The sequence below is a fragment of the Hemibagrus wyckioides genome, linkage group LG06 (genome assembly GCF_019097595.1).
Source record: "Hemibagrus wyckioides isolate EC202008001 linkage group LG06, SWU_Hwy_1.0, whole genome shotgun sequence".
In the NCBI taxonomy this organism is placed as follows: Eukaryota; Metazoa; Chordata; class Actinopteri; order Siluriformes; family Bagridae; genus Hemibagrus; species Hemibagrus wyckioides.
In genome coordinates, this window is record NC_080715.1 from 30,060,561 (window position 1) to 30,073,010 (window position 12,450).

The 12,450-nt window shown below is 38.1% G+C and overlaps 1 protein-coding gene across 1 annotated transcript in view; it reads left to right on the plus strand.

Moving 5' to 3' along the window:
- Positions 1-12,450, plus strand: part of LOC131353814 (dynein axonemal heavy chain 7-like) — a 42,524-nt gene that overhangs the window by 1,699 nt on the left and 28,375 nt on the right. The window contains exons 2-11 of the mRNA XM_058390891.1: positions 976-1,197; positions 1,522-1,668; positions 1,838-2,158; positions 2,844-3,211; positions 3,538-3,724; positions 6,468-6,661; positions 10,232-10,430; positions 10,612-10,662; positions 11,108-11,248; positions 11,388-11,497. Coding sequence (XP_058246874.1) covers positions 976-1,197; positions 1,522-1,668; positions 1,838-2,158; positions 2,844-3,211; positions 3,538-3,724; positions 6,468-6,661; positions 10,232-10,430; positions 10,612-10,662; positions 11,108-11,248; positions 11,388-11,497 — 1,940 coding nt within the window. The remainder of the gene's footprint in view (positions 1-975; positions 1,198-1,521; positions 1,669-1,837; positions 2,159-2,843; positions 3,212-3,537; positions 3,725-6,467; positions 6,662-10,231; positions 10,431-10,611; positions 10,663-11,107; positions 11,249-11,387; positions 11,498-12,450) is intronic.

Consider the following 12,450-nt stretch of genomic DNA (forward strand, 5'->3'; position numbering starts at 1 on the left):
GAAAATGAGACAACACATATCCACAAATTACAACAAATAAAAAAATTCATTCTGCTATGACAAAAGAAAGCGTGTCTGTCTGCACAGTGCTGTTAGCTGTAAACAGCTGATGGAGGATTTAGTGTTCGGTTATCACTATTCAGAATAGTATTAAATATTTATATAATTTCACTTTCACCCTTGAACTTTGAGTTATGTGGGCATCACTGCATGCAAATGAGCTGTGCCCTGTGGTCATTTATTTTGTAAATCCAGCTTATGCAAACTTTACACACAATTTTACTAAAAGATTGATTCCTAAAGCTCAGTGTCAGTGTTTAGCACATTTGGTGTTATAAGCTGCTCATAAAAAAGACCATGAGAAAAAACCAATTGTGTATTCCTAGCTGTCTTATATACTACGATTAAGTCACAAACATGCGAGTAGCAATGCAACGTGTCTACAACAGTAGGGGATCACACAGCCAAAAGGTTTTTCCAGTGCATTCTCATCTCCTGTGCTGGGAAACAAAGGCCGCTCTATGATTTAGAGAGAAAGAGTTGCAGCATTCTTAAAAAATGAAAGGGTAGACAGTGCATGGAATACACAGAATTGCAATTTAATCTGTATTCTGTAGCAGTTACTGGTGTGACTCACTCTGATCTCACCACAATGTGAATTAATGAAACCTTAACCACCCATGTGGACATAGGATTTCTCAATACAAGATTCTTCTAAAGCTCAAAACAGTACAATGTTGTGCTTCGAACATCCTTTCACATATATATGTATATATATGTGTGTGTATGGGTCTCCATTACCTACAGATTATGTGATGAATTTGAGAAGATTGCAAAAAAAGCCCACAGCACTCCTTCAAACACAAAAGAGCTCATGGCTCTTAAGGTACAGTAAACCCAGATATATTATCTCTCAGCTCTATTTATGGCTAGAAAACTCCAGTTCTGACTTCCTATTTGACCATTTTTCCACAGGCCTACATAAACAACGTTGAAGCTGAAGAGATGCCCAAATTGGAGCATCAGCTCACCGATTCCATGAATCGTCTCTGCTTCTTGGCTGGTTATGAGTTTTCTCCAATAGACATAAGCCTGAACAAGGAGACCTTCCAGTGGTACATGCGCATACCTTCCATCTTCGATGAGCACCGAGAGATTGCTAAGGAGAAGACTGTACAATTCCAGGAGTTCCTTAAGGTAAATAATAAATAAATAAATATCAAAGAAATGCCCAAATATTAATCTCTAAGTAGCAGCAATTGCTCAGACACAACACCACAGAGAAAATCATATATATGCTGTAGAAAAAAGAGACAGCTAAAGTAAAACCTACAATTACGTCTCACATTAGCAAATCAAACTAATTAAATGTTGTTGTACTGTAAGCTAATAACCATCTGTAATGAGGCACAAAACAAATTTACAACAGTCACAACAAGGAGACGTCTTCCCGCTGACAGGCTCGGCTGCGTTAGCATTCATGATCTGTAAGATATTAATGACTTTCTTTGTTGCTGGCAGTTGCGGTGCGAGAGGTTCCTGGAAGATCTGGAAGGCTATGCAAAGCAGGTGGAGGAGTTTGCCTGTTTCGGGGATCTGTCTGAAGTCAGCAAGTATCTGAAAAAGGCACAGGTGCTCAATTCCAAGCTGGAGACTGCCATGGAGAAAGTAAGTCAGTAAAAATGGTGAAATAGTAAAAAAGACAATATCGTCAAAGCATTTCGGTCATATACTCCAACCGTTTAAATGGCTCTCAGTTTCTAGTTCTTTTTTTCTTTACCTTTGGTTTTAAACAAACCAAAAACAATTCACCTCTGTTATTATTCTTCTCCCCAAGATCGAAGGCTTCAACATGGAGGAAGAAGCATTTGGGTGGCCCGTCTCCCAGTACCCTATACGTAAGAAAGTCCAAGACCAGCTGCTCCCATACCTTCGTCTGTACCAAACAGCTACCGAGTTTCAAGCTGAGCACCAACAGTGGCTTAACGGCCCTCTCACCTCCATCAACCCTGACAAGGTGGAGGGCGACGTCAGCAACTACTCCCGCTCTCTCTACAAACTGGAAAAAAGTTTTCAGGACTTGCCCAAGGCTCTTAACATCACCACCCAAGTGAAAGTGGAGGTGGAGGCTTTCAAGCAGCACATCCCCTTGGTGCAGGTACTGCACAGAGATAAATGAATAGTATTAATTATAAAGATGAATAACGGTCTTTATAGATTAACTGATACACAGAGACCCCAAAATTTCTACATTACTGTATCTTGTGCATGCATGGCTTTGATGTGCCGCTTCCTTCAGCGTGATGTAAAGTCATGAGAGTCCTTTGGAAGAACTCGTGGTCTCGGGATATACTGTACTTTAAATAATAACGTTCCCATTTCTTAGAATCAGTGCCGTCTTTTCCTAGTCCTGATGTAAGCCATATCATTACACAGTTCCTACACACTTTTCTGAAATGAATTTGCTTTTAAAAGTGATTTGTGGTTTTTGTATTTTCAAGTTATTTAATTTATATTTTTTTGGAAACAGTCAGGAACTTATTAATGAACTTATTAATTAATGCTCCCCTTAGTTAGCTTTGGTGGCTTGCCAATCTCGTTTCAAGTATCTATTCATTGTTTCTCCCAAAATCGAATATAAACAATCCAAAGGGTCTGTTTTGACTCAAGAGTTTATTTTGGACACAATTAATAATGCTTCATTCTTTGTCAGTGGCTTAGCTGTATTATTTGTTCTAGTGAATTTTTGAAAAATTATAAGTCAAATCTCAAAATTAACATTTTGTTAAATGACATTTAATTTTGTCAGTTTTGCTTGCTTCTTATGCGAACCTTTCCTGCAGGTTTTGTGTAATCCAGGCTTGCGAGACCGTCACTGGGAGGCCATGTCAGCCGTGGTGGGTTTCTCCCTAAAGCCTTCGGAAGAGGAGGCCTGTATTTCTCACTTCATTCCTCTGCACCTTGAAGCCCACTTGCCCAATTTTGAGAGCATCAGCGAGGGAGCCAGCAAAGAGTACTCACTGGAGAAGGCCATGGAGCGCATGGCAGGTGAATGGGCAGGCATGAAGTTCAATCTGCTGCCCTACCGTGAGACTGGCACGTCCATTCTGTCTTCGATGGACGAGATCCAGATGCTGCTGGACAATCGTATAGTCAAGACTCAGACGATGCGAGGCTCACCCTTCATTAAACCCTTTGAAACTGAGATACGGTAAACGTCTGAGGGATTTTAAGAAAAATTGCACCCAAGTTTACAACTCTAATGACTTTGGCTAACATCACTAGCATGTACAGCACAGCTCTGGATTTGAATGTTCTGCAGGTGTAAAGCCTGACACAATAATGAATGGCAGATCCCAAAAGCCAAGAGCATAATAGCCATGATCATTCACTGTTTCAAAAACATTTGAGTTTAAATTTCAGAAATATTGACTCTACTGTCTATCACAATTTTATATTTCTGGTTAGAAATGAATAATGTGAAATAAAGCAGTGGTTGATTAGACTGAAAGACAAATCTGTGGGATTGTGTTCTAGAGACTGGGAGGGTAAGCTGCTGCTGTTGCAGGAGATTTTAGACGAGTGGCTTAAGATGCAGTCCACGTGGCTCTACCTGGAGCCCATATTCAGTTCTCCAGACATCATGGCTCAGATGCCAGAGGAGGGACGCCGCTTCACTACTGTGGACAAAACCTGGAGGGACATCATTAAGCAAGTCAGCCTGGTAGGTCAACAGATATTTTGTCAGATGCTCCTGAAGTTTTGACTAACTGTTTGTAAATGGTTAATAAATGGTCATCGTTAAAAAAAAACTGTCATCATCACAGACAAAGGATTTTCACATTCAGTACATTACATAAATAAAAGTGTAATTGTTGTACAAATTTGTTCTGCAGAATTCGAACCTTGACTTGATTTTGATTATATGACGTTTTTCTGTGAAGGTTTGTATAATCGCGTGGTGACCCTAATCACTACTTGATGAAGGTAGAAAAAGTCGGGGTTGTAGCCAAGGCTTCAAAAGTGACTTGATATTTTACTTGATATTAGGCTAAGTCTCTGTCTGTGTAGAAATAAATGACATGTCATGCCAAATGAGAACAATCTCAGACTATTGATAGGGGTTGTAGGCTCTAATCAGTCTTGCTTTACTGTCTCTCTCTCACTCACACACGCACACAAACAACGCTACTCATTTTAAGACTCTGAAGGGTGCAATTGCCATTCTCAGCTGCTGTGAAATGAGACACGTCGATAGCCTGTTGACAGAAAAGTAAAAAAAATGCCACAAGACAGCACCATCAAATAGAAATGATAGATTTTTGTCTGGAGGCCTCAACCCTGGCATGTCATCATGAAAATGCGTAGTGGGGATGGAATTTTAATTCTTTAAATATCACCTGATTTCAGTCTATTCTTTTTGCTGAACTCTACGACTTATTTCCTGTCAGCGACGAAGAAACGGAGAGCAGAAATCAATAAAACGGATGAGATTTGACGGTAGCTTAGATATACATATTGTACAGAAGTCAGATCATTTAATTTTATTGAATCCATAATGCAGCACCATACTTTTCCAAGCTGTTTAGTCAATAACATAACCTGCAACCTAGAAATCTCCACATGGGGTCTCTCTTTTTCCACCGTTAATCCAGCCAGCTCACGCCGTCAGACATATGACCAGACAAAACACTGCAAATGTGTTTAAATACACAAGACTCTTTTGAACGCATCCTGTTAATTAAGTCTTGTGGCTCTCCATGATTTTCTCCCCTGTCTGAAAAACGTGCTCACCCTCTTGAGCTAAAAATGGTGGCTGGCTTTATTTATTTATTCATTCATTCATTCATTCATTCATTCATTCATTCATTCATTCATTCAACTATTCCATCCACCTTTCTTACAGGGAAGACAAATTAACAAGAAGGAACACAATAGGAAATGGAAAACTTTCAACTTTACAGGTTTCTTCACCTCACTCGAATGTATACTGAGAGTATAATAACAGTTACGCAAGCCTAGATAAAAAGCTGAATATTCTTGTTCCGATTCAAGGTCGAAAATGTGATTTCTTCAGTTAAAATAGGGTGTTAATGTCCTCTTTTTTGTGTAGGCAGCTGCTCCCTTTCGACTCGCCTCGACTCCAGCGTAATAAAACAGGACTCCTATTTTACCTCTCCACACTGTCTTTCATTAGAGTCACCTTTCTTATGCAAAAAAAAGGTGATTTGGAGGAGGCTTTAGGTTATTACCATCCGTTCATTCCACATTCCAAGAATCCCTTTTTCAGAAATCATGTTTCATCCCAAAGTGATGATTAAAACTTCAAAATCTGTCACAGTCTTCAACTCCAAACCAGCCAGACGTGCTTAATAGAAAATCAATAACAATCAGAATCTGAAGGCTCAGATGCCAATTATTAGTTTCTCCCAAACTTCAATGAACAGAGAGGAGCGAGACAGAGAAAGAGAGAGAGAGGGAGAGGGAGAGAGAGAAAGGAAGGGCAGATGAGCAGGAAGTGCTTCTAATTGTTTGCTTTGTCTCGGATGAAGGACCGACCTTTAATTCAACCTTTTGCACAGAGGCTGGATTGAATTAGTTACCTTTGTTGTGCTGTACAACCTTTTTGACTTAAAAGCGGCGAATGTGAGACAGCTGCACTTGAAATGATTGTGGAAGCCCGTGTTGAACGTACAGCATATGCTTTTCCATCTCTTGTTATGTTGTTTGAACTGATAGTTAAGAGAGTTGTGGCTAAAAAAAGTAATACCGACTCTTTTGGAGTGTCAGGCTGCACAATAGTTGAAAAAAACCTTAGATTATATCACTATCAACTTTGTGGTATCTTAAAAAAAGCCATTCAAGACTTCTTTATTGCACAAAATGTTGTCTAATTTAACAGTTAAAAAAGAATTTGTGTAGCTATCTACTGCATTTCACACAGCTTTTTATGGCTTCTGCAAAACTGAGTTTTTAATAATATGGATATCTAAAATATTAACAGTTAACCTCTAGGAGAGGAAACTTTTTTTTTTTTCTTCTTGGCAGCATGTGTGTTAGTTTGCTGGCTGTAATATAAAGAATCAATGAGAAAGAAACATGCAGCAAAAGCTTTAGTGTATCAGCTCAATACTTGAGTGCTGCTGAAGAAGCTCACACCCCAGACTCTTCACGAGAGGATCTAATTTGTAGGCAGGATATTTGACAACCTCTTGTCATTGGATTAACAAAGAATAATATTAAGAAATAATGGTCAGCACGTACACGTTATAGTTTTTAAATGAGTGAATATAACATGTAGGCACAGAATTCGTTGACAAATGAAAGGCATCACTGGGTTACCTGATTTATGTCTAAATAACACTTTCAAGATATCAGTCAAATCCTGGCCCATCAAATGGATAATGGTGTATTCAAAAATCTGCACATACCCCTGATTTTGTAACCCATTTCCTTTCTTGATGTAGGACAAGCATGTCCTGGCTGTAGTGGGCATCAAGAAGATGTTGGAGAAGCTTAAGAAGAGCAACAAGTTCCTGGAGCTTATCCTGAAAGGCTTGAACAAATATTTGGAAAAGAAAAGACTCTTCTTCCCTTGCTTCTTCTTTCTGTCCAACGACGAGCTACTGGAGATTCTGTCCGAGACGAAAGACCCAACCAGGTACAAGGTCACATTTGGGTCATGTCAATACAATTTGGTCTGCCTTTTTGAAAAAAAGAAAAAAGAATCCTATTAATGATTTTTAAAGATTTAGATTTTTTTTTTTTCATAGAAAGAAAAAAAATCTGATTTTGTAGGTTAATTTGAAGCCATGTGCTGGATTGCTTCCAGTATAACTATTTGAAACCATTAAAAGGGCCAATAAAAAAAGAAAGAAAAAATAAAAAAAATAAATAAATCCATTTTAAATTCAACTTGGGAGTAAAATCATTTTCAATCAAGTTATAATTAAAATCTGGCAGAGAAATCAACTCATATTGAATTAATTTAGAGATCAGTGCAGATCAAATTTTCCTGGCAGACTTTAAATTGAGTTTGAAGCTTTCATTTTTAAAAAAAAATACTTTTTACAAGATGGAAGATATTTAGGCAAATGAACAAAAAAGCTATAATGTCTGATATATTATTGATACTTTTGCTACACAGTCAAAACAATGCAATTCCTGGCTTCATCATTTTTAGCAGACGAAACCACTTTTTTGGTTTGGGTTGAAATTGAAGCAGTCAATACCTAAACTCTTTTATTCGTTTTTATTTTCTCTATACATAAAAATATGACCTCGTTCTTGGGACTTATGAGTGGGTCCTAACAGAGGAGACTTGATTTCAGTAACAGCTTGAAACCCAACTGTTGGACCATGAACCGTGCTGCTAAAGCCCAATAGCCTCTTTTTTTTGTGGGTGTGGGTGTGGGTAGGTGTTATGTAAGGAGCCTTCATGCTTATGAAGGCAGTTAATTTGTGTTTTGCCTGCAGTCTAGCTGGCAGTTTTAAGGCCATTTAGCTTTAGAATAATTATATAAATATAAACCAAACTGTAGGTAATGTAATGCTTGAGAACAATTTCTTTGGAGATCATGCAAATGGACAAGAAATTGAAATAGAACTTATGCTAGAATATGTAGCCTTGAGTGCTACATATCCAAAATACTACTTATCAAAAATGACTAGTAACTAGGAATATCCTAGAGAAAAGACATGTTATTACTAAGCAGTGGGCTGTGTGGACATAAGATCTGGTCCTTACTATTTGTAGACTATTTGTAGATAGCTTTGAGTAAAAATAGCCCAGTGGATAGTTTCGAGGGAAAGAACCTTATATCTAGTTTTTAGAGAAGCTTGGTACTTTTAAAGGAATTTAAACTCATAGCTAGTTTTGAAGGAACGTAAGCTCATAGCTAGTATATATCCAGGTTCTACACTAGTTTTTAAGGTAATATGAGCATATAGCTAGTTTTGATAGAATCAAAACTCTTAGATAGTTTTAAAAGAATGTAAGCTTATAGCTTATACCTTATAGAATGTAGGCTCATAGCTAGTTTTGAAGGAAAATTCCTTCAAAATTAGCTATGAATTAGCTTCAGTTAATATAGATTCAGACTGGTGACCTGTCCAGGGTGTACCCCTGCCTTTCGCCCAGTGTGTGCTGGGATAGGCTCCAGCAGATCCCTGTGACCCTAATTAGGAATAAAGTGGGTATAGACAATGAATGAATGAATGAATGAATGAATGAATGAATAATATAGATTCATAGCTGGACTTGAGGGAATGTAAACTTTTGTCTGAGGGTATGATGGCTTCGTGATTAGAACACTTGTCTCTCATCTCTAGGGGTTTGGTTTCCAGCTCACTCATGTGTGTGGAGTTTGTATGTTTACCCCATGGGGTTTTATTGGTTTCCTCATCTGGTCCAAACAGAGGCATGTGTCCAGGGTATTCCACGCTTCATGCCCCGAGTCTCTTGGGATAAAATTCAGATTTCCCTTGACCCTACAAAGAATAAGCAATACAGAAAATGGATGGATGGATGGATGGATGGACAGACTCATGGCTAGTTTTGATGTAATATAAACAGATAGTTAGTTTTAAGGGAATATCAATAGAATATGTGGTATTTGGAAAGAATTGGAAAGCTTTTTTGGAGAACATAATCTGATAGCCATATGTCCTACCATACCATAGCATTCCATTGGGTTACATTTGTGTACTAAATGTTTTGTTATCAATTAAATAAAGTATAAAATCTGCAAATGAACAAGTAAAATGAAAAGTCTAATTTGAAAACAATGTGATATTAAAGTTATGCAGTCTGTTCTTCTAACACCGTCACTATGTTAATCAAAATTCACAGTAGGACCAGAGGAGCAAGGACACATGAAAAGCAATTTAGCTGTGCTTGGCCCTGGAAAAAAAACTCATCTTGAGCCTCTGAAAATCCTGTACTTACTGTGGGAATTTAATTATAGAATCTCTTTCCGTATGACATTCTGGCCTACTTCCTATGGCGCGGCTCTCTTGAGCATAGCCTCAGCTGATAAGCAATCCTTGTCTTATTTCACCCAAGGTATTTGTTTAATAATGAATGTGTGCGCTGACACAGAGACTTTTACTTCCACAAATCTCGTAATCACGGTCTCTCTTTCCCTCCCTTTTCTTCCTAGTGCTCGTTTGATTGTGCTCTTTTTCTCAGGCTCGTTTGTCACTCTTTCTCTCTCTCTCACACACACACACACACACACATGTGCACATTATCCCTTTGTTCCCTGCGCTGTCATTTCTTCGGAGAATTTAACTGAACCCAGCGCTTTATAGAAAGCTGAATTTTGAAAAGTGCTCGTGTGGGTTGGAATCCATCAGAGGAATACAGAGAAAGCTAGGCTAAGTGGGGGACCGAATAAGGAGGCTCTGCTTCTGTGTCTCTTTTAAAATGCAATAGCTTTCATGTCGTAGAATTTTCTCAGCATGCTCAAAAGTTTGTGCACCCCTGACCATCACATTCATTTGTGTTTGTTGGACTCCTTTGAGATTTATTCCTCTTTCACTGTTAATAAGCTAAGCTCCAGTATTCTGGGAGGGATTTCCACTAGATGGTGATGAAGAGATTCATTCAGCTACAAGAGATATGCTGGTGATGGGTGAGGAGGTCTGGGGTTCAGTCAATGTTCCAGTTCATCCCAAAGGTGCTCAGTGGGGTTGAGTCAGAGTCAGGTTCTTCCACGCCAAACTTAACACATCATGTCTACATGGAGCTCACTGTGGATAAGGCCTTGGAGTGCACCAAGTGTTCATCATAGCGTGGTTGCATATTGCTAAATGAAGCATTGTAATTTTGTTAATAATAAAAGATTCTTTGACCATTTTTTAGTTAAGTATATAACCATTTTTTTAATTTTACTAGGATAAACGCTCAAACATCCGAATAAAAAACAACACTTTAATTAGCGAATGCCTTTCCATTCTATCCTGCTAATTATGCATAATCAGTGTGCAGGTACAAGTGTGCACTTGCCTTGAGTATTTGTTAAATTGTATTATATTGTAGGTTTATCCAGTGCGCTTGTCTTTTGTGCAGAACCAGAATGCCAGTGGCTACTACTTCATTACTGTCACAGACATGCATAGACATGCAGGGGATGAAAAAAAAAAGAGAATAAAAAGTCATAGAGAAGAATGAGAAGAATCTGTATTCCGTATTATTCTGTATTGAAAGTTTTCTTTCGACTCCCACCAGAGTCCAGCCGCATCTGAAGAAGTGTTTCGAGGGCATTGCCAGTGTGGTGTTCACTGACGTTCTGGACATCACACACATGAAAAGCAGCGAGGGTGAGGTGGTAGAGCTGCTGGACATCATCTCCACTTCTAAAGCTCATGGCCAGGTTGAGAAATGGTTCTTTGAGCTGGAGAGTGGCATGCTCAAGTCCCTACACAAGGTACAAGTCTTGGGATTGATTCCTGGAACCTTAGGAACCCTTATGTGCTGTTCAAGTCAAAAGAAAGAAAGAAATGCTTTGAATTATATTTTATATCATGTTCTGATTTAGTGCCTATATAATAATATTGTATTTAGGTCTTTTTATCCAAGTAAAATAGTTTTTCCATTGTGATTTGCAGGTGATAGCGGAGGCACTCGAGGCGTACCCTAAAGAGCAGCGGATCAACTGGGTACGAGCCTGGCCAGGTCAGACAGTGCTGTGTGTGTCTCAGGTGTACTGGACCAAACACATTCATGAAGCCATTGCAACAGGACCACAGGTCTATAACACACACACACTTTTCTTACTTATGACTTACTTATGTATGAAACTATAAATGCTTACCTAGCTAGCTGGTACAATTAAATATTAGCATTAGTATCAGTTTCTCCTTATTCTTTCTGTTTCCTTACTTACGGGAGGCTTTTAGAAAGACCTGGGAATGATTGTAAGCTGATTTTACTGAAAAAAAAAAGGAACAGTAATTGATAACTTACACTGTAAAATCAGTGTAGACTTTAGTGTAGTGTAGTACTGTAAAATCAGTGTAAACTACTTGTCTGAAATTTCTTGACTTTTCTTTCCTAGGCTCTTGAAGCTTATTTGCATCAGAACAACACCCAGATTGATGATATTGTGGCAGATACCGAGTGACTCTGGGAGCACTGTTGGTGTTGGACGTGCACGCTCGTGACGTCTTGGCCTCGCTTGTGCACAAGGGCGTGGACGACGAGAACAACTTCGAATGGCTCAGCCAGCTTCGTTATTACTGGATTGTGAGTGGTTGACTAACACTCATGATATCATTTAGGCCTATATCTCTCCCCATACCATGATATAAGTGCAGTGTTCAGTATCTGTGCAAAGCTATCTTTTCGGTTCATATTTTTACAGCGTTTCTCTTTACATTTGCAGGAGAATCAGCTTCAGACCAAAATGATTAACGCAGGCCTGGCTTATGGCTACGAGTACCTGGGGAACACGCCACGTCTGGTCATCACCCCTCTCACCGATCGCTGCTACAGGTCAGAGTTATGCTAAATGCCATGTTATACTAAACTCTTTCTTATAACATCACTTGCATAGACATTTCGTTATAATCCTACTCGTGTATAGCTTTTTCTGTTACTCAGGTAACTTGCAATCACTGAAAATATCAAAAACATGAGAGTAATTTATTATGCATTCAGATATATTATCTATAATACTGGCTAGTTTACTACTAATTAACCAAGGAGGCAAAAACCATCAAATCAGTATTTTTTTAAACATGTGATCAGGTTTATTATCTAATTATCTGTGCAGTCCCAAATATTCTATTTACAGACTTGAAAAAAATCAAGTCTAGCACTGGTAGAGTTTATTGTAGTGTTGGGGAAAAAAGATTTAAAAATTATGTATTAGAGCTAAATTTGCACACTAATGGACTGCTACTTCAGTTTATAGCTCCAAATCTAATTTGCGGCACCAACACTTTATTACTTTAGCATTAATATGGCTATGTCTGGCTGAAGAGCCATTTTGAGATATACTGAGTACTTTTTCAACACATTAAAGGTTTCTTCAGATGTACATTCTGAAAAATTCTGGGACATTTAGAAAGTGGATTTTTGAATAGAGGCCAAATACAGTGAGAATAAATACAAGATATTGTTTGGTTTTATAATTTTCTGTCTGTTTGTGTGGACACTTTTAACACCACAGTATGATCTTACATGCATTTCAACAGGTTTTAGAAGGTTAAAAGTATTAAAATGCATTAAAACATACAATTCCTAGTTATAACTAACTCTCCAGTTCATTTATTCTGTTACATATGTAAAGCTTGATCATGCAGTAATAGGTAAATAAAAAAAATATTAAAATAAAATTAATTATAATATTATAACATAATGTAAATAAAACAATGATCTATTTATTTATTTTAATTATCCTAGATGGTGATTGGCAGAAACTAATTAAACTGAGTTTGTCTGTG